At 45.8% G+C, this 27,774-nt stretch overlaps 1 protein-coding gene across 1 annotated transcript; it reads right to left on the reverse strand.

The window, feature by feature from the left end:
- Positions 1-367: 367 nt before the first annotated feature.
- LOC126545337 (uncharacterized) lies at positions 368-27,339 on the reverse strand. The gene is made up of 9 exons (XM_050193147.3): positions 26,861-27,339; positions 25,760-25,883; positions 24,455-24,597; positions 22,267-22,453; positions 17,494-17,672; positions 15,364-15,493; positions 9,505-9,641; positions 4,570-4,766; positions 368-938 (listed from the first exon to the last, which is right to left on the reverse strand). Exons 1-9 carry the CDS (start codon positions 27,063-27,065, stop codon positions 498-500), a joined length of 1,743 nt encoding a protein of 580 aa, XP_050049104.1. The 5' UTR covers positions 27,066-27,339; the 3' UTR covers positions 368-497.
- Between the last annotated feature and the right edge of the window lie 435 nt (positions 27,340-27,774).

The raw sequence follows: 27,774 nt of genomic DNA on the forward strand, positions 1-27,774 counted from the left end.
GCCCGAGTAGCTTGTGTGTGCACCCAAATTATGTGCACTCCCTACGCTTGCTGCTTCAAGACACATTGCACGTGAGGGAACCTTTCGTAAAAAATTCTTTGCGAATGACCAGCCGCCATAAATGTCCGACATCCCGATTGGCTATAGCGCCTGCTGTAGCGCATATGTAGTTGCAGCACATATGAGAACTTTTTTGTAAATACTAGTCAACGTTTCCAGAAATAGCTGTACGTAGTCGAAGTTGACATGATATACGACGCGTTGATGTTCTCAACTTACCAGATGTGATTAAACCATGGCTCCAATGACAGGTCCTGGTTCGTGCTCTGCAGCTTTGCATAAAGGTAACTAGAATTAAGGGCAAATACAGGGTCGCAGTGGCACAACATTCACGACCACACTTTTATGCGCACTCAGCTGAAGTGATGTACACGACTACATGATGCAGAAAAAAAAAATACGCAAAGAGAAAGAACGGGTGAGTAGGTGGAAGTTTTTCAGCGCTGCTCGCGCAGCTTTTTCTTGCGTCGGCTCATTCCTTCCGCCTCCTCGGAGTCCTCCAGGAAGCCATCGTTGGGGTCAGCTGGGTAACCGTCGCCCTTGTCTTGGTCGTCCCTCTTGGTACCCCAGTTGTTGGGCCGATTGCGACGGCCTTCTCCGCGGGATCCCTTGAAGCCGCCCTTGCGGGCGCTGCGTTCTCCGCTGTCACCACCGCCGCCCTCGTAGCCGCCGTGGTGCGCGCCTCCTTTCCTGGCGAACTTGCCACGCCTGTTCTCGCGATTGGGAGGGTCGTCGTAGTCACGTCGCGCCTCGGGTCGCTTTCTCTCCAACTGCGACGAGTCGTCGTCGTGGCTTCTCGGGTAGTCCTCGGCTTGAGGAATGCGCGGCTCAAGTGGCATCTTGCGAATTGGAGGGTAGAATGGGTTCTCGGTGGTCACCTTGAGAAAGGAAAAGAAAAAAGCTTATCATTTCTAGCCGTGCTCCCTCAAGGGCAGCAGAAAATAGCCCCTCTTTACCACAGTCTATCACTCACTGTCCTGAGTGAACGTAGCTTAATGCACAAGATGCGATGTGTACCTAGCAAAAAAAAAAAAAAAAAATGACCATTACAGCCATTTTGGTTTCTTTAACATGCCGATATGGTGGCGTCAATTTCATTGCGAGTGTTTGATGGAGGATCGCCAGAGACCTTGTCATTACACGTTTTATGTGTTTAAGCCCCAGGTAATAGTTATATTAAATCTTTTCGGTGCCTCTATGATCAGTGCAGTTAATTTACTAGCTTATTGGACTGCTAAGTTAAGCAGTTGAATGGCGAAATAATGAATTGATGAAGCAAAATGGAAAATAAAGCTATTTTCCGTTTGCTCGTGAGCGTTGTATTGTTAATATATCTCAATATATCGCCTGGTAAAACGAGCAGACCGCAGGCTTGTTGTATAGTCGGACCTTCAGTTAAACGCGCACCAGCACAACTGATAGTATTGACTCCCAAAGAGCGGAAGTAAAACTGTGCTCACCATTGGGCACCTTGCAATGCTTGTCTTCCCTGGCACGTTGAACACATAGCTTAATATCGACAGAGAGCGTTTTACTTAGCCTGGAAAGGAAGCTTACTTAGCTCAGCAGGGAAGTCCGTCGCAAAGGGATCTCATTGTGCCTCCATCTACACGTCAGGCGCAGAACGACCACGACGTTAAGCTTAGGGTGGAAGTGCAGCATTCCATGCATCCAACACAAGAGAGGAATTCAAAGGAAGATGGAGGCTTGGTCTGAGGGACCGTGGTAGAGCAAGGAATGCCGCTGAAGCCAAAGTTTCGACAGGGAAAGTTGTCTTCGTCAGGAAGCGCTGACGAATACAAGTTTCCTTATCGAAACGTTGGCTTCGACGACATTTCTACCACTATTCTATGCATTCAGCTTAAGCTAGAGGCAGTTTCTGTAAACGACTCGTGGCTTACGTTTGATGCAATATTTATTTATTTATTTATTTATTTATTTATTTATTTATTTATTTATTTATTTTCAGAATACCGCCGTTCTCACGTGAGATCATAGGAGCCTTGTAAAATACCCCAAATCAACGGCCAAGAATATTCGATTGCACTTGCCCGTATGCGACATCAGCTTTCTGTGAAAGGATTGGAGTGAATGTCGCGAAAAGCCCGCTAGAGAACAGTCTTTCCAGTCACCAGGTTGACTGCGCACTGTGGAGTAATAGGCAGTTCCAGAAGCGAACAAATGCAATGGAGCACTCTACACTCCACTTGCTCTGTACTTTATTGGGTTTCTTGGGCCGAGTTCACAAAGCCTTTCGTTCTTAACACGGCCATTGGCCGGCCGTCTACATAATATGTCCCTCATCCCGATTGGCCGGCAGCTGCTATGAAGGACAGTTCTCGTATAAGAGCTCTTTTAGCGAATACGGGCCCTGCAACTTATGTGCGCTTTCAATATCTTAGCGTACGTGACTTTAACTTACACAGCGTTCGCATATTTTGGCAAATGGCGTTGGCAAATAGAAGTAGCGTTGGCAAACATGGTTGCACAAGTGGCTCCCACTTCTGTGTGAATTGTTCAAACGACTGCGCCCTCTCAGTATCGCTGTTTGCCAGTGGTGACTTAAGCTATCGCTTCCCCTTAGCTAAGCTGGGCCTGTGTTCACAAAAAGTTGTACAATAGTAATACTTCGTAAGAGCAGATGCAAAGAAATCGCGATGTTGAACATTCGGTTAGCGAAGATGACCGGCTGATGACAAATTTCGTTGGCGAATAAAAAGGTTTGTGGCATTGGTCTCTTAATCCCAAGTTATGAACGGCCAACTCCATCGATATTTAGCTGGTGCGGGGCCATTATGGGCCGGTATAATACAAATACGCCTTTCCCTCGATTCTATTCCGACCAGCCGATCCCGGTGACAACGTAGGCGGAGCGCCGTTCGGACAACTGACGAAGCTCGAAAAGGAATAGTATTCAAACATAATGTTGACATTATACCAGTTCTGGCGCCCGTACTTCTGAGCCTACGTGTATGCATAGGACGTGTTTCAATCCTAGACAGCATTTAGGCCAGCAGTGTTCATTTAGGCCATTTAGGCGCCAAGCTCGAGCACACACACACATCCAACACACAAAAACAAACACACAAGTACGCCCACACGCGCGCGCACACACACACACGAGCACAGGCAGAAGCTGTCTTCTTTGCCTGCTTTGTCATAATTGGAAGGAGTCTTAAGATGGCTGGTCACCTCTCACTTCATTCGGTTGACTGCACTGGTATTTCGCACAAAAGCCCACGAAAAGGTCGCGCACTAAGTCCTTTTGATTGTATTTTGAGCGAAATACCAGCGCAGTAAGCCGAATGATGCTGTATCAACTAGACTCAGCCTTATTGAACTCCCGTCACTGTATATAAAGCCGTCTACGACGATTATTATTGCGATAGCAATTATATGGACACTCCAGACGCATTTTGACGTCGTCGTCGCCGTGATGCTCCGTATAAAGTCCAAAGGCGATAACACCGTCGACGCGCACCGTATGCTGTGTGTGCGAGTGACAGCGTGTGAGGGTGAGCCAACGATTGCGGCTTACTTTCGCGGGCGCAAGCGGAAAAGCGGGATGAAGCGCGCCGTCTTCCGTCGCGCGCGAGGAAGCGGGGGGAAGGGAGGCAGGGAGGGAGCGTTGTACTTCGTCAGCAACTGCGTATGGCGCGGCCGCGTGTAGTCACATGGGCTTTATCTTGAAAGCGATCTGCTTTCGGGGCAGAGCCTAGGTGGTCCGACTGCTCGTAGCTTTGCCTGTGCTGTGTTCTCGCCGCTCATTCTGCATTGCAGCCATGGACAACACGGTCACTTCGCTCGCTGCTGCTGCCGCGCCTCCTCACGCCAGGGTTTTGACGGTGAGTGTCCGCGGCCATCGAGTGTGATGTGTGCATGTTTGCCTGTAGGCGCTGACACCGTCTTTGTTACTTTAGTTCTTAAGCGAGTGTTACAAGTTTATACGGCCGGCAAAACTACTATCCATACTTAGTATGGGTGTCTTCTAATTTGCTATCGCAATCGACCCTTCCCCTTTCAAGCGAAACTGCTACTTTCTTGGAAAACACCCACGGAAATGGCACGACGTATGCTATAGGATTGTCTTTGTATGGACAGCTTTGGCAGTAGCCACAATCAGGTGGGGCCACGTTCACTTGGGTTTTCTTTGCGTTTGCGCTCTCGTACGTTAAACAAATTATTGAAGTGACGTGCACCCAAAGGTCTCCTAAACTGCTCGTGTTTAACGTAAGGCATGGCACACTAATATAAAACCGTCTAATAGTTAGGTGGAAGCAATGCTGCTGCTGCCCGTACAAGAAATACAATATAATACCCCACATCAGAATTGAAAGTACAGAAGCCGCGTGTGTTCTTGTAAGCGCAGAGAATCGCCGTTCAACCTTGTTTTTTGCAATGCAGCTGTAATCTTTGGTTAAAACTCTATCTTCACTCCTTAATTAACTGTAGTATGTAGTAAATGCGCAGCCAAACGGGCAATAAATCGCCGCTAAGGAAGATTGGTACCTTGAAAACTTGGTCTGTGTGCTTGAAGAACCTTCGGCGTGTGGGGCCACCTTCGTGTTCTGGCGGGTGCGATGTAGGTTCGGTGTGTCTTCCGTCCGGTTTGTTTTCGGGCAGGCGCGGGCCACCATCGTTACGCCCGCGGCTATTGTTGTCTGCTGTGGTGTTAGCTTGCTCTCCACCGATCCTGCCGCGTTTGTCTGCGAGAAGGTCGCGGAAATGTTGCACACAGTTATAACAACGTTGTAGTTTTCGCACAAGTTCGTCGACAATCCGATCGTGTTATTTGTGCTTTTCGCTACTCGCCTCATTTTTATTAACTAGCGATTCGGAGCCACCTGGAGAAGGCACCTGTTAATTCACTGGTCATTTGAACAATCGGAAGTTTATAAAGGCCCAATAAAATTTAAAGTGTGCGTTATTTAGTATTATAATAAAACCGGTGCCTTTAGCGCTCTTCGAATTCCGGTTAGTATCCGTCGTTAATGTGCTATGATTGAATTACGAAACACTGTTTTTTCTTTTGTCGCATGCGCAGCAAAAGAAGTGTCAGCTAGGAAGCTGCTTTTTTTTTATTTCCCTGCTTTAGAAGAACCATGCATTCTTATTTATTCGCTTACAAGCAGAGTTCGCTACTGTAAGGCTGTGACAGCTCGGTTACAGTGAGAAGTGAAGCCATAAACATTCACAGTTTATGGTATGAGCTCCTACTCTCGACTGTCATAGCGTTGTCGTGTGGGACGAGGGCCAGTTGGCGAACGTATGCCAATGAGGAAACGCTGTTACGTAAGTTTTATGAATATAGAAGGATTGTGACTTAATATATGCAAGAATCACTGCAGAACTGTGAATGTTCAGTCAGTCAGTCAGCCTAATTCCTAGTATCATATGGAGTTAGGCGAGAACGCTGCAATAAAATATTGCTCAGACGAGATCATTTTATTCCCAGCCACATTTCTACAATTCAATTGAAAGATGGGCCCTGTGGGAAAGCCGGGTGTACGATTTTCTCTCCCGTAAGCTTAACTTGCGTATAAGGGGACACTCCTGTAGCGCACAGATTAGGCAGTTTGATTACTAACAAAACCTGCCCTATTATTGCCATATTTGCATCTGCGAAGTTTAAAGGACGGTATCTTTTTCACAAGGAGGCAAAATTAAAGGCTTCAGTTAATTTTTCAGCGAAGGTTTTTCTAGATCGACTCGCCAATCGCAGAAGAAAACTGAATTTGGTAGGTCGAGTGGGATACTTTTGTTCGCTGTATTAAAATAGGCTGGTTGTGAACAAGAAACACCATGTTTACAGAGACGATACCGACACCAAGTGTGAGATTAAATTTACTACGGTTATCAAGCCGACGCGAGGCCGCACTGGCTGTCCATTAGCGATCTCCTTCGCATTTCATCGCATCCAGATGCAACTTGGAAACATGCAGATTGTATATCACTGAATCTCACAAATCCGGGAAGGGTTCGAAAGAAACGTGCCACGTTGTCATCAGTCATTGATTTATTCACTGTTGATATATTTTCAATAATCAAAATGTGGCCTCTCCGCTAAAAAAAAAAAGAAGAAAAAAGAACGATATATTTTAATGTGAACTACGTATGCGTATCGCTGCGACCATGATGTCCATTCTGAGGGCGGCGCGTTGTGGTACTGTTAATTTCGTCTGCCTTTCTTATCGCATCGTACTTAGAACTTGTCTGTGTGCGCGTAATCGTCACCCATGTTACCACGCCCTAGCTACTTTATACTTGTCATAAGGAACGTTATGATAGCAGTCTTGTCATTTCCTATGTCGCCACCGTTTGTTGTAGGTGATTTCAACTTCCTTGCCACTTTTGTCACTGTAAAACGCATTTGCTTTGAATGTACGAGATTTTAATGCATAAGCATTCCTTGGCGAGTATTCTGGAGAAATTTACTGCGTCTGTACCGTAACACCTTGTAACTGGGAAATAAGTGCGTAATTGGTCAAGACATTTTATCGTTATAGTAGTGGAACTGTAGATGATTGGCAGCTTTATCATCGATAAAAAAAAAACTGCTCACGTCGTTGTCACAATTGCCCAGTTTTGAACACTGCATTTGCTTCGCTATGCTGCAAGAATGTGCCTGCATGGTTTTTGCGACTACCTGAAGAATTTCTTTCTAGAATATCATTTTTATTCATTGCGTTGGTGTTGCTAAGAATATAAACAATATAAAGATCTCGTCTACCGGCCCTTATTCAATCAACTCAAAAATCCTAAAAAAGTAGCAACGTATATCCGCCCCATAATGCTTTCGAACTTTCTTGCTCAATTCTCAGATTGTTCCCTACTAGCAAATAGATGGAAGGAAGAAAAGGTGCTTCCTGTCTTCAAATCAATCAACGCAAGTTTGCCCGATAACTTTCATCCCATCCGAGAAACCTTAAAAAAATATTATATTCGCAGTCATTTAATTTCTGAAGGATAATTCAATCTTTAATAACCAACACCATTGATTCACAAAGATATGTCATTGCGATAGCGATTACATGGACACTACAGGCAAATTTTCGCCGTCGCCGTTACGTTCCCTATTAAGTCCAAGGGGGGTAAGATGCTATCCCGCCCTGCGCTGTAGGTGCGAGGGAAAGCATACGGGAGTGAATGGAGAAGGATAGTCGCTTGATGCGTGTCCAAAGTTAGAGGTTAGGTCATAAAGCACGCGCAACGCAGGCAGGAAAAATGGGGGAGGGGGGTAGTTCGGTCGTGGCTGCGCATGGCTGTCCGCGCAGCTGAGCGCGTATACCGCCTGCGCCCTATAAACCTCTTCATCGGGCGAGGAGGATAGAGCGCGCGGCGAGCATTTCCTCCTGTCTGGTTTGGGCGATCCGGCGCGGTGCTGCTTGAAAGTATTGCTGTCGCGTGCTGCGGAGCGATTTCGGAATGTTTTAGATCGTACTTGGTGAAATTTACGCCATGTATGTTCATATAAGGTCGTCAGGGAAGCCTTTCGGTGCATCGGTAACTACAGTAGGCGGAAATATGTCTTGGGGGCGCAAAAATGTGCCTCGCATAATCAGCCGCGGTGTACGCACGTTATCAGCCGCGGAGTGTGCATGTGTTGTGAACTATTTTGCTTATATCGGTTTTAATTCAACAAAGAAAACCGGTGTCTCTGTATTACCAGCATTAAATGGTAAATCAGCTCACTGTCTGATCGCTTGGAGTAGGGAGTAAAACATAAAACATACGAGCGCATGCTCGTGCACGGCCAACCTAAGGCAACCACGAGACATCTAAGCGGCAGGCGCTATCAAGTTCAAGTTCAAGGTTATTCATCATCAACGATGTCAGTTTTACAACAATTCTATGCAAAATAACACTATGCGTTATCTCAAGTTTCGGAGACATGTTGAAGCGAAATGTAGCAGAAGCATTCGCTTCCCTCTTGTTTGCGGTGTTCATCACGCCAGTGCCGTGACAGCGAGTGTTTGCGGCCATCGATCGAGTCAGATCTGTGCATGTTTGCCTGTTCGTGCGTGACACCATGCTTCTTAATTTAATTAGGAAGCGAATGTTTACTGCAATTTATGCGGTGGAAAGAACAAAAAACATTTCTTGTAGTTGTCTAATCCTTTGCTATCGCTATCAATGCTTCGTCTTTGGAGCGAAAGTGCGACCTTTTTGTTTATATTAATGACCCGCCCCGTGCGCTATGTCCGTAGATTGTAACGGGGCGGCTGAAAACTCGGGACAGTGACGCCGCTATTGTCGGTAGCAATGCACATTTATAAAACCTTACACTACATTTCGCGCTTAACGCGGAGGGCTCAAATGTGTTACATAATGATCGGAAGAACCTACCCTTACGACTCAAATAATAAAATAAATTATGGGCTTTTGCGTGCCAGAACCACTTTCTGATTATGAGGCACGCCGTAGTGGAGGACTCCGGAAATTTCGACAGCCTGGGGATCTTTAACGGGCACCTAAATCTAAGTACAGGGGTGTTTTCGCCCCCATCGAAATGCAGCCGCCGGGGCCGGGATTCAATCCCGCGACCTCGTGCTCAGCAGCCCAACACCATAGCCACTGAGCAACCACGGCGGGTCCTTACGACTGAGTACGTTTGTACAATGTAGTAAAAATCGTTTCAGGGTCCGTTCAAACTTTTCAAGAACAGGCAACAGAACACAATGCGTTTCGCTGCACGTCAATTGCACCTGACGCTCGCAACATTCACTACCATTTATCAAGAGAGTAATACTACTACAAAAAAAAAAAAAACGATTGAAACTTGGTTGCAAGTATCAAATGAAAGCATGAAAAAGACGTGTTCTTTTGAGGAAAATAACTTCTCCGTATTGCGTGATTTCTTAGTCTTTTGGCGCACAACTTTTCATTTTACCCTCGCAGGTTCAGATTTTCACGTCCTGCTGGCCTCGACATTGGGCAAGGTTAACTTAAATTATGGAGTTTAATGTCTTGAAACAGCACAGTGGGTTATATGAGGGATGCCCGCATAGTGGTGGGCTCCGGATTAATTTTCACCAACTGAGATTCTTCGACATACAACTGCAATTAAATACGCTAACTATTCTGCATTTCGCTTCCATTCAAATACAGTGGCAGCGGCCACGAAACGAAGCCGTGACCTTGTGCTCAGCAGCACTACGCCGTAGCCACTGATGGAGCGTGGTGGAATATTACAAAGAGCGCATTTTCATGGCGTAAAAGCTGCGATACGGCACTGCGCTTAAGTGTGCAAGCAAGACAAAGGGGGCACGAATCATGGATGGAATCGGCAAGCGCCCTCACGAAGACAAGCCCCCTTGACGAAACGTTGACTCTAGACCGAGAATTTTCTTGTTCGTCCGCATTTGCACACTTAAATGCATGCGTCACGTGTACCACTTGAAGCAACCTCCTTCGCTCCCGTATCAATTGAGGCGGGCTTCTTACTGTGAGCGCACTTTGACTGGTAGTCGTACAGGAGGACAGCCAACACATTTTGGGCGTGATGGTGGAACTCAGAGCTTTCTCCACAGTTCAGTGTTTGGGCAATCGTTCTCGAACACTGAATGAAGTTTCGGTAAGCTCTGTAAGCACAAGGGAAAAAAAAAGGTAATCAGAGTGCAATAATGAGTCGTTAATGCTGGGCCTTTTGATTTGCAAAGCATTTCTTATACGTTAAGTGCCGACCGCGGTTGGCCATCAAAGCGCCTAGTGTCTCGTTAACGCGACGATCGCTATCACGAGTAGTGGACTTCAGAACACCAGCCAGCGACGAAAAGCTTTACACAGTCGAGAATTTAGTCGCCTCCGCTGATAGATACAGCGTCACGACCGGCCAAAATGTTCTCTTACGAACAATACTAGCGTAAGAGCTTCTATTGCGACAGCAATTATAAGGATATTCCAGGTGAATTTTCGCCGTCGTCGCCGTGATGTTCCGTATAAAGTCCAAGTGCGATAGCAACGTGACGCGCGCCGTATGCTGTATTTTATTTATTTACTCTCATACCCACAGCGTCATTTAGGCATTGCAGTGAGAGCGGGGGAGAGGGGGGGGGTTCCACAGAGCAGTGTGAACAACCTATGGCATTTTTATGTGAACATCGGTACAGTATGACACACAATCAATGTCACTAAGGAACATATCAGCATATCAAGATGTCAGTGCACATTACCAACATAAAATAAGCTAAGCTCATATTTAGACGAAGATGTAGGTGCGAGGGAAAGCTCACGAGGGTGAACCGAAAAGGATGGTGGCTAGATGCGGCGCCGTCTCCTCACGTGCGCAAGGGGGGGGGGGGGGGGGCGGTTGCAGGGAGATGTGCAAGCGGTAGCAGTGGAGGGCGGGGGGAAGGGGGCGGGCTAGTGCGCACCTGCTCTTCTACTCCCTATCTTGGAGATAATCCGCGGTGGGTTCGAATGATAGGCGGCCCGAGATAGGCGATGGCTTCGCATGCGCTGTGTTCTCGCGCGCCTAGTTAGCATTGAAGCGAGAGGCAGCACGACGGGCAATTCAGTCGCCGCTGCCGCCGCTCTTCACCACGCCAGCGTTCTGACAGCGAGTTTCCACGGTCATCGAGTGAGACGTGTTCGTGTTTACCTGTGCGCGCATGACAACGTGCTTATTAGGGCGCTATAACGTAAAACTATTCCAAACTTTTCTATTCCAATTCTGCTATCAGCCCTCCACGATTGGTCAAAAACTTTTTTCGACCACCCCCACTTCACCTGTCCGTCACGCGACGTCACGAAAACCGCGATACCTCCCCATCTGATATGATGTGTACACACTGATTATGCATGATTTGACAGAAACAAAGAAAAACAGTTATTTCTGATTCGACCCCTTTTCACCATTAGCCCTCGGCTATTGGTAAAAAGTTTTCGGGCTGCACCCACTTCACCTGCCCGTCACGCGACGTCACAAAACTGCAAGAATTCACTGCTTCAAAGTGACGTGTACGCGATAAAAATGCATTAATATACCGAACAAAACTGAATTTTCTTCGGAATAGCCGCAGGCTGCCCCGTTCCGAAAGGAATAGAAGATGGCTGCCGCCGATCACTCAGACGCTGGCTACTCGCACCTGCCGGAGAGCATGGGTGTATTTGCGTATAATAAAACTTCTTGCGTGGCCGTGTAACGTTTTCGAGCACTTTCGGCACGTTAACCCCCTCGTTCTGCCAACTCTTCTTTGCTGAGGGTCCGTTTTAGCGTCATTCTTGAGCTTCCGTTGCATGCCGCCGCGATTTTCGACCAGCCACCGCAAGCTAAGTAAGGGAAAGCCGACCAATCGTAGACGCTGGCACCACCCTCTTCATCCGGTTATCGACTTTCAGTGCAGTGGCTCGGCCCCATCGAATCCCTCTCCACTTGAGTGTTCTCCTCGCCTCTTGTCAGCCAATTAGATACGACAAGCCGCTCAGTGTAGGCAATGTTACTCGTTTTTCAAGCAAACAAAAGTGACCTCCTATGAACGAGGAGAGGGTTTGATTGGTCTGTTCAGACAACCCTGCGGGTGACCGCCCGGTGCTTGCGTTGGTGGTTACGCAAGTTTGACGTCAGGAGATTGGAATAGAAACATATTGGAATAGTTTTACGTTATAGGGCCCTTAATCTAGTTAGAAAGCAAATGCTTACGGCAGTTTATGCAGATCATATAGACTTCGCATAGCTTTCTATTCATTTGCTATCGCAATCAATGCTTGGCGAAACTGCGCCTTTCTTCTGAACATGTGCGCAGAAGTTTTGTGAACATGGGCCCCGGTTTCTTTGTTCTTACTTATACAGGGTGTGACAACTATCATACAGCGAATTAAACAAAAAAATAAACATGTATTATTCTGCGCATATAAGCACAAGCACATCTTGTTCATATTCTGATTAAGAAACTGGTAGTAACTTCTAACGATGAATTATTAAAAATTATTATGACTTTTTTTCGCTCTGCTAATTGCCGTTAAGATGTCAAACAGTTGTAAACTATATTAAGGTACGTCAGAATGAGGTGTTTCCAGCAAGCTAAGCATCGCTTCTTCATTTGCTCCGCGTAATAGAGAAAGCCCGCGAAATTTAAAAAAAAAAAATTACCGACGATTACGTTACTTCCTAATGCGAAATTTGAGCGCAGCAAATAAGCTGTTTCACCTTTTCGATAGATTGAGGCAAAGAAATCGAGCAACACATGTATGCGCTATCACAGAATTTTTTTTTTACTTTTCACACGTATTCCTTTAACAAAGACTCCACTAACAGTTCTTGACAGTCATGAAGGAAGCTTTGTGGTCGGAGAAATAGACTGATATATGTTCGACTTGGTACACCAATGCTTGATTCTCAAAGACGAGATCTTTACAAGTGCCTCGCGAGGTTGTCACAGCCGTGGGACGCGTTACGAGCGAGAGGAACGGGATGTTCTCCCGCATAAGTGTTAGGAAATTGCTGTTTGTCTTTATGTCAAGCCGCCACCGATCTGGCTCTCTGATTGCCACCGCACAGGGCGAACGGCAGCGGCAATTTCGGCTCGGGCGGTGCACATATACAGATCCGCCGCCACCGATCTGGCTCTCTGATTGCCACCGCACAGGGGTTGCATTGGAGGAGGAGCGAAGAAAGGAATTAAGTTCGAGCCGGCGCTTTGACAACCGGAGACTCGCAGGAAGAGGGGGGAGGGGGGCGGCGTGTACACCCAGCGGCAAACGATGGGGGCAGAAGCGCGCGCAGCAAGCGGACAACACGATAAAGGGAGGAGGGAAGAGATAGCAGCGACTGACTGATGCCGCTGACGCCGATAGTGAGTCAACCCCAGCTGCGGAGTTGGTTTCAGGGACAACGCCGCCGATGCCGACACAAACAATATGATACCCTCGCTTCCGCAGCGCTAAGAACCAGGTCTAGCCGTGGGAAGGTGGTCACGTATTCGTCGACGTGCCGGGGCCTACGTGAAATAACCGGCGCGTCGGCAACTGAAGAGCACCCTATCCGCCACGCAAGAACAGGGGGGGGGGGGGGACCCTTTCCTCCTCTTTCTGCATGGCGGCGACGGTGTTCTATGCAGTCACGTTATCTTGACTCTCTAGCGGCGTCAGCGGCATCCAGCGGTATCAGTCGGTCGCTGCTAGCGCTGGGGGGATGAAAGGGGGGCGGAGCTGGTTACGAGGCCGACGACAACGCCGACGACGACGCGAAACCCAGGAACGGACGCCAAAGAGCTGCGCTCTAAAAAAGAATAGCATGTGACTGCGCACCCGTCAGCCCATATTGTACTTGCTTTCCTACCGAAATTGTTTAATGGCGGTATACTATCCCGTTCCCACTGAAGACTCTGGATCCTCGAAAAGTAGCGAAATAGTTTGATCTCGCCACCGAGCTACGCGATTGGATGATACCTTCAGTGCGCCTCCTGGTTTAGGCCAGCTAGGAGCGCTGGCAGGCAGGGCACATCGTTCTCCGTTCTCAACCGGCGCACAAGTTTGCTTCATGACGTTCCCTTTGATATGATGTGGCTGTGATATGACTATAACTTCTTTCTCAGTTTCTGGGTTCTTCTCCGTTTGTTCACGCAAATGGGAAAGAAGCAAACGGCTTTTAGAGAGACGCCGAATTCCCGGTTTTGTCGCCTGCAATGTCACGCAGCCATTTAATGTAACGCGGCCTCGTAATGAGGGCTCACACAAATAAATCCTTTTCTCTTGGCACAAACCAGGAGGTGCAAGTGTTACTGCATAACGGAAACATCCAGGGGCTTTGGTGCGCACGGGCGCGCGATCACATGGTGCTTTAATATTTTGGTCGAGCTTATTTGTAGGAAACAGCAAACACGCGATGTCTATGTTGCTGGAAACAGCTTAAACAACTACCTAATTGACATCTTTACAATTAGAAGAACAATTAAAAAATGTGAGATTATTTTTAAATGAATAATTAAATATTCCAGACCAAATAGACTAAACATTAACTTTTTTTTTTCACCTTTGTGCATGACATGTACAACACCCTGTATATATGTGAAACTGATTGTCTCCTGTTAATCCAACTGTCTTGAAACCAAACGAAGAAGAGTTCCATACTGATTATCGCGATTCATTGCGAAAGTACTTCTCAATCTGTATTTGCTCAATTTGACGTTAGAGATTATTTTAAATGTTAGGCTCAGAAACACTTTCCTGGGTTTTCTTGATAAGCGGTCTATAGAACACAAATATGCGGACAATAATGCATTTAGGTGTTTGCTCTCTGAGTAGAAAACACCTGCTCGCCTAAGGGACCTGGTGGAGGCTCGGGATGTGTCAAAAAATGCTAACGTACTCGCCCCCCCCCCAAAAAAAAAAAAAAAAGAAAGCGCTCTTACGTTAGAAGTTTTTGCAAAGAGCAAGATCCAGCCAATCGTGATGCTGGCCATATATATTAGCGAAGGGGGCCGGGCAATCGTAAAGACCGCTTGGAAATGAAAAGCTTTGTGAATTCGGTTCCATTTCTACATTACGCTCTGTTGTAAAACTTATTTTTTAATATACTCTAGTGAATATTAAAAGAAAACGCGCTTACACTAGAACTGTTCGTAAGAGAAAATTTGAGAAAATCCTGATGCTGCGCGTATTATTAGCGAAGGTGATCGACCAATGGCAAAGGGCATCTTACGAAGAAATAGCTTTCTGAACTCGGTCCTCTGTTCTCTCTAAGGCTGATGCCAAAGACAGGAAGTAAATTCGGCGCATTTGATCAACTTTCGGCGTCTACAACGCGTACCTCGATTAAGATGTGCACAGCTGCACGTGCGCTATAGAGGAATCTCTCTCATGCTCGCAGAACATTATGGTGCCACACACCTGTCACGGAAAAATCAGAACGCAGGGTTACCTAATGAAAGGCCAAAAGTGACACGTGTTTTGTATGGTGTTGTTAGTAGCATGAGAATACGGTTGTCCAACAGGTTTCTATGTAAATAAAGTAGCGCGTGCTGTACACAATACAGACCCAGTACGCTTGGGATTTTCTATCAGCCACCATGAGTTGGTAGGTCTAAATTTGCACATTCTTTTCAAAATTAGTATTTCCTGCGTATCTGGCCAACATTTTGCTCATTTGGCTGCGACCAGACGCGGCATTTTCTGTACTTTAGCCACCCATTTATTTTCATCCATGTTCCTGGGCCTTTCTTCTAAACTAATTTTGCTCATAATGTTGGTGACCGCAGCGCCATGTGGGGTTTCGTGCGTGGCACTAATCGAGCATGCGAAGATGCGAATTACTTGGCCGTCTCGGCGCCCGAGTGCGCAGGATGTGATGGAGCAGTAGCTTACTCGCACTGTCGGAAGTGATCCCTCGTGTGTGCTACCACTTCGTTGAACACCAAGGCGCACGCCAGAAACTCTCGAGACGCCTGTTCCTCCTTGCAGTTGTCCTGGCTGGCAAGCACGGCGGCCATTGATGCTGTTGAGAGAGCATTCTTTTTAAAGCAACACCACCAAGGTAATTGCACGCATCTTTTGATCAAACATCCTTTCGGTATAGCGCACCACAAGTTTATACCGCAGTTTAAGTCGTGCGTTAATGAAATACGGCGTTTCGCGTTCGGTCAGTGTGGCTGGCCGCTGCTTTGGCACATAAGCAACTATGCTTTGCTCTTAGGTGCTTTCCTTTCATAAGTTATTTCAATGTATTTAATTACTGAATGGTCGTAATTACCGCTACATTAAATCAAATATTAAAAATGAGAGAGATCCCAGCTTGAGTCAAATAGCGCTAAGCAATAACCTTGCTAAGTGTTTCTAATGTTGCAACTTCTGCGTATCCGAGTAGGGTTCATAATTTTTTTCTTGTTCTCCTCTATATTTTTTTTTGGAAACCATGATTTGATTATGAGGCATTGATTAAATAATACACTGATTACTAATTAAAATTACTAATTAATCCGCATTAATTTTGGCCACCTGGGATATCTTAACATGCACCTAAATCTACGTACACGAGCAGGCTTTCTCTTTTCTTTCTTTTTTTGTGTGAATGGCGTCCGTATATCAAAGTGCGGCCGCCGCGGCCAGTAAAGTAAGCTGGATTGCACGAGGAAGTGTTACGGACTATTATATATTTTTTTTCTCAGGCCGCTTTCCGTGTCTATACAGAAATACCACGAGGAGTTTAGCGCCATTTAGGTATTAAAGTGGGAACGGGGGTGGGGGTGGGGGTTACACAGAGCAATGTGAACAACCTATGGCATTTTTATATAAACATCGGTACAGTATGAAGCACAATCAATATCACTAAGGAAGAGAAGCAGTACATCAAGATGTCAGGGTACATTAACATAAAATAAACCAAGCTCCTAGGGCTTTGACAGACGAAGGTATAGGTGCGAGGGAAAGCTCAGGCGTTTGTATAACCTTTCATGTAATACAAACCCGAACATAAAAGGGGTCGCGAAATAAGCGAAAAAAGAAAAAAAATGTCTGGATATAACGCAGCTAGAACACACTTGGTTTTTGGTCGCGTATTCCAAACGACACTTAGAGCTGGAATCTTTCCTATCCGAATATAATAATAATAATAATAATAATAATAATAATAATAATAATAATAATAATAATAATAATAATAATAATAATAATAATAATAATAATAATAATAATGAGCTTGACGTGCCATAATATGGAACAAAGCCTGATATTAGATATTACGGCGCACAAATGTTAGGTTACCATAAAGAATTGGTTTACCGATTTCTCGAAGTGTTGGATTGTATATGCTTTTGAGAACCCAGTACAAAGGAAAAAAAAAAGGTGGGGGGGAAGCTAATGTCGAAAGAACGATTGCAGAAAACTATTGGTTTGTCTCTCGTAGAAGACTGGCGGTACTTTTTTTTTTTAATCGTGTGATCTTTTAGTGTTTCAGGAAAACAGTATGTCTCGCACGCGATTATTGCATGAGCTATGCGCTCTTGAATGAATGAATTCTCGGGTTTGGTGTGCCAAAACCATGATTTGCATTATGAGGCACGCCGTAGTGGGGCGCTCCGGATTAATTTTTACAACCAGGCGAATTTTTTACTGCCCCCCATCCCCTGCACGGGACACGGGCGTTTTCTTTTCTTTTCTTTTTTTTTTTCATTTCGTCCCCATCAAAATGGGCCGCCGCCGCGGCCGGGTTTTGATCGCGGCGGATGGGCTCTTTTGTTCCGTTCTAAAATTACATGCATTAATGACACGTTGCAATACTGCCAAAATAAATTTTCGTACGTATTAAAGCTGCGGGCCAAGACGGAGAAGCAAAGCTCGTCAACGCTATTGTTCGAAACGAACGGAAACAGGTCACCAAGTGCGTTTAGAGAGGTGGTCATTCTCTAGACTCGGCTGTGCGCATAGGGCATCGGCGTTGTTTTATCGCGAATGATGGCAATGACTCAAACAGCAGCGTTCGTATTCCGACTTCCTTACTGTTCACTTTTTCCTTGAAGAGAGATGGACTGATGTCAAGCTCCCTGAGGCACACTTCCTTGTACCGGGAGGTGATGGCTTTTGGGAAGTACTCCAGATCTTTGACGAATTCAGGATTTTTTTGGCAACTAGCCGACTCTGTGACAGGTGTCAAGCAGTGGTAGTAGCGAAGAATGGTTCTGAAAAGGCAGGCACAGTCGAAAACTGTAGAGCATACCAGTTTTAATTTTAGGAACATCTGCCCATGCTAGTAATAGGCGCAGTGCTGGGGGAGCTTTAATTTTGTGCGCATAATGAACGAAAATTCTCATTCATGGCAGAATTCTACTTAGCTGGTGTTTTTTATATGTTGAAGCGAATTGGTTTTAATTTACACATAGAATTACGTAACGCTGAGCAACACATCTGTTCTTTAAGAACACCCAAATATGTACTCGTACGGACACTTGTTGACCTGTAGAAGTGTCTTAGACCTGGTGTGTTGTCTATGGCACCTTCATTTCCTGATATATACAGGACAGAAATTAAGTAAGTTTCGTTATAATTATTATATGATGTGGTGATTTCGTGACCGCGAGTATACCGCCACCGTAATAGCCGAACTGTCATATATCGACATAATTATTCTGACGTCGTTACTTAAAGAAAGCAGTTTGGCTCGTGGAAGCATAAAAGAGTCACGTAATGAAAAATTGGTATTCGGGCTTTTTCTTTCTTGTTTTTTAATGACGAAAATAGAATATACAGGGGTGATTTAGCGGTAAATAGGAGCGAAATGCGTTAGAATTACGTCGCACCTCTTTGAGGACCCTGACCTCCGATTTAAACCGCGTCCACCACATTGCAAAGTGCATGTCGTTCATGAGCTCACTCGACACACGTGCTGCCTCTTCAAGGAGCGAAGTGCCACTGACTATGGTCTGCTCTGGAACAGCGTCAGTGGCACTTGGCTCCTCGAAAAGGGAGAATGTGTGTTGCAGTTCTTTATGCAGTTCTTCAAAGAGAACTGTGTATTGTCAACGTTTCGGCCGGAGACCGACCTTTCTCGAGAACGGCCGAAACATCGACAATAAACAGAAGTTTTTCAAGAAAGTGCATGAACTTTTCTATTCTCTTTCTCTCTCTCTCTCTCTCTCTCTCTCTCTCTCTATATATATATATATATATATATATATATATATATATATATATATATATATGTATGTATGTATATATATATATATGGTGTTTATGAGTCTGGTACGTTATACAGGACGCTGGTTCCTGTAGCCGCATTTGCATGAATAGGACAAGTGGCGCGTCGCATCGCATTGCTAGAGCCTCGCATCCATGTCTACGGCGGTAATGTGCTAGGAAGGCGAATCGCAATAATGTGCCAGGATAGGGTAGATCGAGAATGGTAAGTCGACTCACGCGGTGCATGCAAACACGCCGGTGTGTCGCATGGAGGGAGTAAAGAAAATTGAGACCCCTGACAGCACACGGTCTACTCGACTGATCGGCGAAACGCACTCTTCGGAAACAGGTTCCGCTCGTTCCTGACGAAATGGGAGGGCCACGTGTGAATTTTGTCGCATAGCATTACCTGGATGCACTAGGAACTGCGACAGGCCACTGTAGCATTCGTGTAAACGCGGCTGGTGTTTCCGATATAATATGTACCTGCCTGTCGTCGTGCGAATTGGCCGCTGTTGAAAATAACGGTGCGGTATAGCCCACATCATCATCATCATCATCACTGTCGTCGTCATCAGCCTGTTTTATGTCTACTGCAGGACAAAGGCCTCTCCCTGCGATCTCCAATTACCCCTGTCCTGCGCCAACCGATTCCAACTAGCGCCCGCGAATTTCCTAATTTCATCGCTCCACCTAGTCTTCTGTCGTCCTCGATTGCGTTTCCCTTCTCTTGGTACCCATTCTCTAACGCTAATGGTCGAACGGTTATCTAACCGGCGCATTACATGACCTGCCCTGCTCCATTTTTTTTCTCTTGATGTCAATTAGAATATCGTCTATACCCGTTTGCTCTCTGATGCAAACCGCTCTCTTTCTGTCTCTTAACGTTATGCCTAGCAATTATCCTTCCATCGCTCTTTGCACGGTCCTTAACTTGTTCTCAAGCTTCTTTGTCAGTCTCCAAGTTTCTGCCCCATATGTCAGCACTGGTAAAATTCACTGATTGGACACCTTCCTTTTCAATGATAATGGTAAGCTTCCAGTCAGGAGCTGACAATGTCTGCCATATGCGATCCAACACATTTTTATTCTTCTATGAATTTCCTGCTCATGATCAAGGTTCCCTGTGATTAATTGACCTAGGTAAAGGTATTCATTCACAGACTCTAGAGGCTGACCGGCTATCCTGAAGTCTTGTTCGTTTGCCCGGCTATTGGTCATTATCTTTGTCTTCTGCATATTAATCTTCAACCCCACTCTTACACTCTCTCTGTTAAGGTGCTCAATAATTTGTTGTAACTCGTCTGCACTGTTGCTGAATAGAACAATGTCATCGGCAAACCGAAGTTGCTGAGATATTCTCCGTCGATCCTTACTCCTAAGCCTTCCCCGTTTAATAGCTTGAATACTTCTTCCAAGCACGCAGTGAATAGCATTGGAGAGATTGTGTCTCTTTCTGTCTGACCCCTTTCTTAATAGGTATCTTCCTGCTTTTCCTGTGTAGAATTAAGGTAGCTGTAGAACCTCTGTAGATATTTTCCAAGGTAATTACGCAAGCCTTCTGTACTCCTTGATTACGTAATGCCTCTATGACTGCTGGCATATCTACTGAATCAGATGCCTTTTTTTTTATCTATAAAAGCCATATAGAGAGGCTTATTGTACTCTGCGGATTTCTCGATAACTTGATTAATGACATGGATGTGATCCGTCGTAGAGTATCCCTTCATGAAGCCAGTCTGTTCCCTTGGTTGACTCAAGTCCAGTGTTGCCCTTATTCTATTGGAGATTATTTTGGTAAATACTTTATGTAATACTTGGAGTAAGCTAGTGGGCCTATAATTTTTCGATTCTTTAACGTCTCCCTTTTTGTGCATTAGTGTAATGCTTGCATTCTTCCAGCTTTCTGGGACCCTTGCAGTCGATAGACCCTTCGTATAAAGAGCCCGCAGTTTTCCAAGCATTATGTCTCCTCCGTCTTTGATTAAATCGACTGTTAATCCATCTTCTCCTGCCGCTCTTCCTCGTTTCATGTCTTGCAAGGCCCTTCTGACCTCATCGCTAGTTTTAGGAGGAGTTTCTGTATCCTGTTCATTACTGTTTCTAATGGAGGTATCCTGACTCCTCTGGGTATTGTACAGGTCTGGAAGAAAGAAACTGAAACACGAGTGGATTACACTGCAATTTACTTGGCCTATATTATACAGAGGACTACATTTTACCGCTATTTTTGGAGCTGGAAGAAGACGTTAAGTTTCGCGAAAACCATATCTACAGTGTATTCAAATCTAATGTATGATTCGTTGGGTAAAAAGATTGTATGCAATATTTAGCGAAAGCTCGCGAGTGCCTCCGGCTTAGTTAGCTATCTAGTAGGCAGGAGAATGGCAAGTTACAAAACAACAGTGGTCGTAATTACAACACCCTACGCTAGAGTGCTTGTAATAAGAACTGTTCCGGCCAATTGTGAGAGCGAACATATTGTTAGCAAAGCGGATAGCTAACGAAGACGCTTAGTGAATTTGTCCTCAGACAGCCCAATTGGGCAAGCTGCCTATCAGCGCTGACCAAAGGATCTGCGGACGAATTCACAAAGCTTTGCATGCTCATTATTGCATGCTCTATGCTACTGGACGGCCGCCTTTGCTACGTCGAAAATTACGAATGGCTGGGGTCTTCTGTTGCGAACAGTTCTAACCGGCGTTAGTTCGTAACAAATGTTCCATTCACCGGCCACTCGCTCTCACGAACATCGACCGGCGGATGTTCTCGTGAATGATTCTAGCGTACGAACTGACTTACGAACAAAGGTCTTGGGGCCCCTGGGTGTCTCTTCGCAAGCTGTACATTATTAACCGGGAAAGGCACATGGTAGGACATTAAGGGTGCGATCTTGTACGCGTTCCAAAATCGGACGGAGGCGGTCCGTTCTTTACGTCACGAAATGGGCGGTCCGTTCCATTGCCTTCGTCCGATAGCAGACGACACGGAATGATTGACAGCAGATATCACGTCACAATTGACGCCATGGCGTTCGTCACGGTTCAAATTTACCAATCGTGTGTGGCTCGGTGGAACGGACCGCCTCCGTTCTATTTTGGAACGCGTACAAGATTGCACCCTAAAGCAATAAAAGAACGTTAATACAGGAGGCAAAATTTTGTCTCGGACATTAAACTTGTCAGACATACAGCAACTGCGATAGCGACGGCCATTCCAACATGTCGTGGCAGTAGTTGGGTCTTTTTAGTTTATTCAGCAAGAAGCGCGTGGAAAAAAAGAAAGCTGAGCACTAACATTCATCATTCAGCTGTAGTATGGTATAGCATTTTTATAATGCCGCTAGTCTGTTTGGTCGCATTTTCGTTTCTCTATGGGACTTCTCATGCACGAACGCATGCACGTACACGAACACACACACACACACACACACACACACACACACACACACACACACACACACACACACACACAATACGCAGACTGATAGAAAGGAAGACACAGTTTCGCCTATGTCATTAGGCGACATTGTGTTTGTACGGCACGTAATGACAGACGCGCTCGACTGAGTTTGCACTTCGCAAACAAACTCCTTACCGGCAAGACTTTTTGATTGCCTTGGACGGCTCGTTCAATTGACCGAGGGCCTTCATGTCAGACTCGAAGTCCTTTGTGCAGGTGAGCTCCACGGCCCACGCTGTTGCCGGGCTGCACTCCGCCGAAAGCTTCACCTTCGCCATGCGGAAGCGGAGGCGCCGGACTTTCAAGCCTCGCCTGTTCGTTTCTGCGCCGACAACGTGAACACGTTTCAGACGTTTGACGTGCCGTGCGACTGTGCTAAAATAAATAACACCTTGCGTACAAATAAGTTGCCAGTACTTCGAAATTCGCGCACGGGACGCCAGGTCAAGCTACGTTGAGCCATTTTCCGGTTTTATCAGCACCTGTTACGCTGTGAACCAGTGTAGTACTGACGCCCAACTACGCTGTGTCCACGTCAGTGCAGCTTCTAGTCTACAAGCGTTAATGTTATTATGAAAAAAAAAAACGCACACAACATCGAAAAGGCATCGTAATTGGTGAATGTGCACGACCAGAACACAACTTCCACAAACCATTTATGTTGTTTTTAATTGGAAGCACCCATTATCACGCGTTCGACGCTTTTCGGTGCGTTGTCGGTCGGGCTCATGCCAATGTCGTGCGCGCAGTAACACTGCTTATTTTTATGAGCTGTTTATGATGTACTGGAGCTGTAACCAGCCCCTTAGCTTAACTGCGCTATACACATTTGCGATAAACGGGATTGCACATGAGTAACAAACGAACTACGTGAGCATAATAGTTAATAATCAGCATATATAAGTGGGCTGTCGACTTGAATATGCATTTAAACTTATTTCCAGCAAATGGCTGCAAAGCAGTGTTGCAGGTGGCCATGAAAAAAAAAGGTGTTTAGGACAGCTTGCGGCAACTTGGCTACCACATCAGTGAGCAGCAGGTCACGGAGATTCGTGAACAGTACAATACAATACGACAGTCTGTAATATGTAATGCTACAACGATTTTTAATCCAGGAGCTCCTAGAAAATAACCGAGTGCTTAAATATAAGAACAACTTCAAATAAGGCACGAAACTGCAACAAACATAGCCATAATCCAACACGAATAATACAACACGTACAAGAGTTCAAAGTTCCCCACAAAAGGTGCATCAGAGGCTGAACTGACTTCGCTGCAGTGGCCTCTTATACACAAATATACTTTTCAGCTTACTTAATAAAAATTAATCAAGCCAATAATTTTTGGATTGTACATGGTGTCCAACATCATGAGCAACAAGAACTGGCTCTGGCTATCTGAAAATAACTGCTAAAGTCCCACAGTCTAATGTACTGGATCCCACGCATTTTCTTTTATGTATTTCCGGATGTTTTTAGAGCTTTCGCCAAAGATAAAATTTTTTGGGGGGATAAAACCTCCAGGAAGGTGGTGATGGTGAGGAATGATAGTATCTTTAATAGAGGATGAAATTATTGAGTGCCCAGTTGACTCGAATGATTTAGATGCTGTGCATAGGAGAGATATAGGCCTGTAGTTTCTCGCAGCTGTTTTTACCAGTGACTTAAAGACGGGAACGACCTGCGCTATTTTCCAAGCCTTTGGGAATGTGTTCGTCTTTAAAGCAGAACTAAAAGTACAAGTAATCAATGGAACAAGCAAGGACCCGTACGTCTTAAAGTAGGTCGAATGTCATCAGGACCGCACGAAAAAGACTGCTTTAAGCGTTTGATGCTCTCAAAGACAAGTTCCTCTGAGAACGATATACTTGAATGCCGGGAAGGGCTATTGTAAAGCTCACTAACTCCGTCACTGTACCCTTCACCGAACACAGACCCGAAGTGTAGGGTGAAGGCGCCTGCGACATCTGGGATAAGTTGACCTATAATAATAATATTAATAATAATAATAATAATAATAATAATAATAATAATAATAATAATAATAATAATAATAATAATAATAATAATTAGTTTCTAACAGACGTTAGAAACGAAAAGTTCTGTGTTGAAGCTGTTGACTGACTGGTGCATGAACCTGCTGCCGTGTCATTGCCCCTTCTACCAAACCCTTACTCCGCGGGGCAATGGATGCACCCACCATGTGAGGTATGTAAATACTTGTACCTACAGCAGTGAACAAAACGGCGAACTGGGCGAGTTCGTGTGCATTCATGAAAAGTGCGACGGGACTGAGACGATGACAGGTAAGACAGCAGTCTTACCTTTAGTTATATTGAAGCAGTCAACACTGTAACCCTGTATGATGCCACGAATCTTGTGGAGCTCTTGAGATATGAATGTCCTTTCGTAGCAGCTCGACTGGATCATCACACTGGCGACGCACATCTTGTACTTGCGCAGGGCGCTAAGGAAGGGAAAAGTATGAAATATAACTCACCATCGTGACTATTGGTCGCTCTAAATGTGTACGACTTCGTTGCCCGCGACTCTTGAGCACAAGATAACAGCATACGTTAAGAGAGATTAGTAGAACGTAAAGCTCAGAAGGTTTGTCAGCTGGCAAGCACTCAAACAGTTTCAGTTATGTTTGATTTGATGAAGGCATCCTATTCTAATGCCACGAACACTAAGTTCATGACTATGAGACCCCGCCATGATCGGTGCGGAGTTTTGGAGCTTTCAAAATGGATATTGCAATCCAGCAAACTGTACGAAACACGGAATTTAAAGAGGACAGATTTCACATGTTGCATTTGAGTTTAAACAATACACAGCGCCATTTGGGCATGTGACTTTTCCAAAATTGGCATTACTGAGGTAACAACGCACGTAAGGATTAAGGCGAAATCGTCCTCTTTAAGTTAGCAACGATATATTCTAATGACTTGCGAAATCTGTTTAGTTTCCTTTAAATGTAACAGCATCCAAATCTATTCAGCGCGTCCCTAAACCGTAGTATATTTCTTCGTTTTACATATATCTGACCAGTAAAAAAACGAAGCCTAAAGCCCTCACTTAGCTGAAACTGCTTTTGTTTTTCATTACATTGCACTATTTTTTACGAGTGGTGTGCTATTACTGCAAAAAAAAAATAACGCACGAACGTGCGTTATTACCAATTTCCAGAGCTTGATTTTTTTTAAACTTCTTTGTTTGTACTACCTTCGAGAGCCCTTCGAAATCGGGCTAAGGCGATTTGCTGCGACTTTACACGCCTGACATCAAAGGGCCAATGAGGAAGCGTTATGACATGTTTCTTGCGACAGAACAAATAAATAAACAAACGTGGTGGGATAGAACTTGTATAACGAAACAGACAAACCCTCAATGGTGGACAGTGGTCTGACGATAACAGGCACCTCGACGCCTTTGATATATCCGCTGGCATTTGCCTATAGTGTTATAAGCGAGGCGTGCTCATAGTGCAGTGGTACAGTGCGTAATTTTTTTTTCGTGCACATATTTTTATCGTCGTGAACGAATGGGCATGTCTCAAGTGGCTCGCGTACTCGACTTCTGAGCTGGAGACAACGAGCGAATGAGCGAGACAAAGTGGCGAGACTCACTAGCAAACATAATCGTGACTGCCGTAGTGGTGAGGCAGATTCATTCGCAAGATGCGGTCGCACTCGGACTGCCCCCTCCTGAAGCTGTCCACCTCGCATTCGGTCCTGGGTGGTGTTTGCTCTTCTGCAGTGATCGCAAAGAGAAAGCGTCAGTCAAAGTTTGGGGTACTTCTTGTTGGGCTAGTCAAGGGTTATGGTGACGGGCACCGTAACGTGGTTACTATAACGCGGTGAGTTCTGTCTACCTAGCTGCATCGTTTGCTATTGTGTAACGTAAAATATTTACCACATGCTCAATACAAGCACAAATTTCATTTTACTTTAGCATCTAAAGGAAAGCAATTTTTCGAGATTCTAACGAACCATCTCCGAAAAGAAAGAACACCTGCCGCAGAATGGTTGCTCATGACTTGTGTATCCTGGTAACTGCCTCAGCAGCACCTGCCAGCTCCTGTGCATTCCTATGCGATTTAAATTATGTGGTTAAACGCCCTGGAAAACTGCACATTTGGTTATGAGGAACGCTGTGATAGAGGGATCCGAATTAATTTGGCCACCTAGGGCTTTAACGTGCCCCTAAATCTGAGTACACCAGCGTTTTTGCATTTAGCCCCATCAATCACGGCCATCGCGGCATGGAATCGAACCTGCGACCTCGTACTTATCAGTACAACGCCAGAGCCACTGAGTCGCCGCCGCGGGCGTTGTGAACTAGAATCCACCAGGTACAAGCAAATTGCTGCCGCAATGAAAACTCTTATATGACCATCAAGAAAATGTTCGGTCTATGGCTACAACAGAGTCGGAGCTCTACAGCACATTAGAGTATTGAGGCCAGACATTGCTCTGTGGATCGCTTTTTTTTTTTTCGGAAGTTGGGGAGTGGGGTGGGTTAATGGTGGAGGGAGTGTGATATGACATGATCTGCTGGAAAGCCATTTTGCTCGGGAGGGGGAGGGGTGCCTTAATGGCTGGAGGGAGCACGGTCTTTGGTGGTCAGCCGTACCGCCGGCTGGGCGTAGACCTCGCGCACACGACTACGACAGCCAAGATAGGCTGGTAGAGGTGCTGGCCGTACTAAAACTGGGTTTAGGCACTTACGATCATCGTAGCTGTAGCCCGAAGGACCACTTGTCTCCGGCGCCGGCTTGGGGTCACGGTGGCGACGAATCTCGCCGGGGTCGCTCATCCACGGCTGTTCCTCCTCGTCATCATCGTCAGTCTCGGCGCGGGTGAACCTGCGGCCGGTAGTTAGACTCACAAGAAGCAGCAGGACGAGCCCGCTGCGGCGGAGACCAGCTAGCATGGTGCAAGTTAGGAGCAGCAGTTCGGGCGCTCACAACTGCGGCCAGGGCATTCCACGGCACGAGCTGGCCCTCACGCGCGGTGCTGCCCTACGAGCTCGCCGGGGCGCGCTGATTGCTCTTCGTGATGATGATGGCGGCACCTCGGCGCGCGTGACCACCTGGCGCTCAAAAGCAGCGCCGCTTGCGTGTTTTCGGGACAGCGCGTAACATCTCAGTAACGGAACAAACAAAAGTCTAGCCAGGTGCCAAAATATACCTTGCTTCGGGATCGCAAGTGAAACTGTGTGAAAGTGCGGGAATCTACTTATTTGCAAGTCTGACTGTTGCGGCAAATACGGGCGGAGGTTTACGTTTTCCATGATAAATTCGCACGGCTAGGGCCTTTATGCTTTGGGCAACCCGGCCTACCTGCTGCTCTCAACGAAAACGTCAACAGTGGCGGTGACAACGATAATATTATGTCACCATTCTAAGTACCACTAAAACAAGGCATAGAAGAAGACGAAGCGCTGTATGAGGTTGCGCTAATGGCCTGGTATGAGCACCTTATATCGATATCTGTTCGTTATTGTTCTTGCTACTGGTGAGAAGCGAACTTTTGAAATAAATGAAATAAAAGTTATGAATTAATTTTAAGAATTCTTGGAAGAAACGTCAAGGAGTCAAGGAGGAAGGAGAGATTACGAGGCAGCCGGCATGGACTTTTTT

Source organism: Dermacentor andersoni, chromosome 1 (genome assembly GCF_023375885.2).
Source record: "Dermacentor andersoni chromosome 1, qqDerAnde1_hic_scaffold, whole genome shotgun sequence".
In the NCBI taxonomy this organism is placed as follows: domain Eukaryota; kingdom Metazoa; phylum Arthropoda; class Arachnida; order Ixodida; family Ixodidae; genus Dermacentor; species Dermacentor andersoni.

Bases quoted from the DNA above. Each gene is read 5' to 3' on its own strand.
- LOC126545337 (XM_050193147.3), bottom strand. From the start codon at position 27,065: ATGCTAGCTGGTCTCCGCCGCAGCGGGCTCGTCCTGCTGCTTCTTGTG. The intron at 25,884-26,860 runs GTAAGTGCCTAA...CGATCACTGCAG, and splicing joins GGGCTACAGCTACGATGATC to AAGAGCAAACACCACCCAGG. The intron at 22,454-24,454 runs GTAAGACTGCTG...TTGTCGGCGCAG, and splicing joins CTGCTTCAATATAACTAAAG to AAACGAACAGGCGAGGCTTG.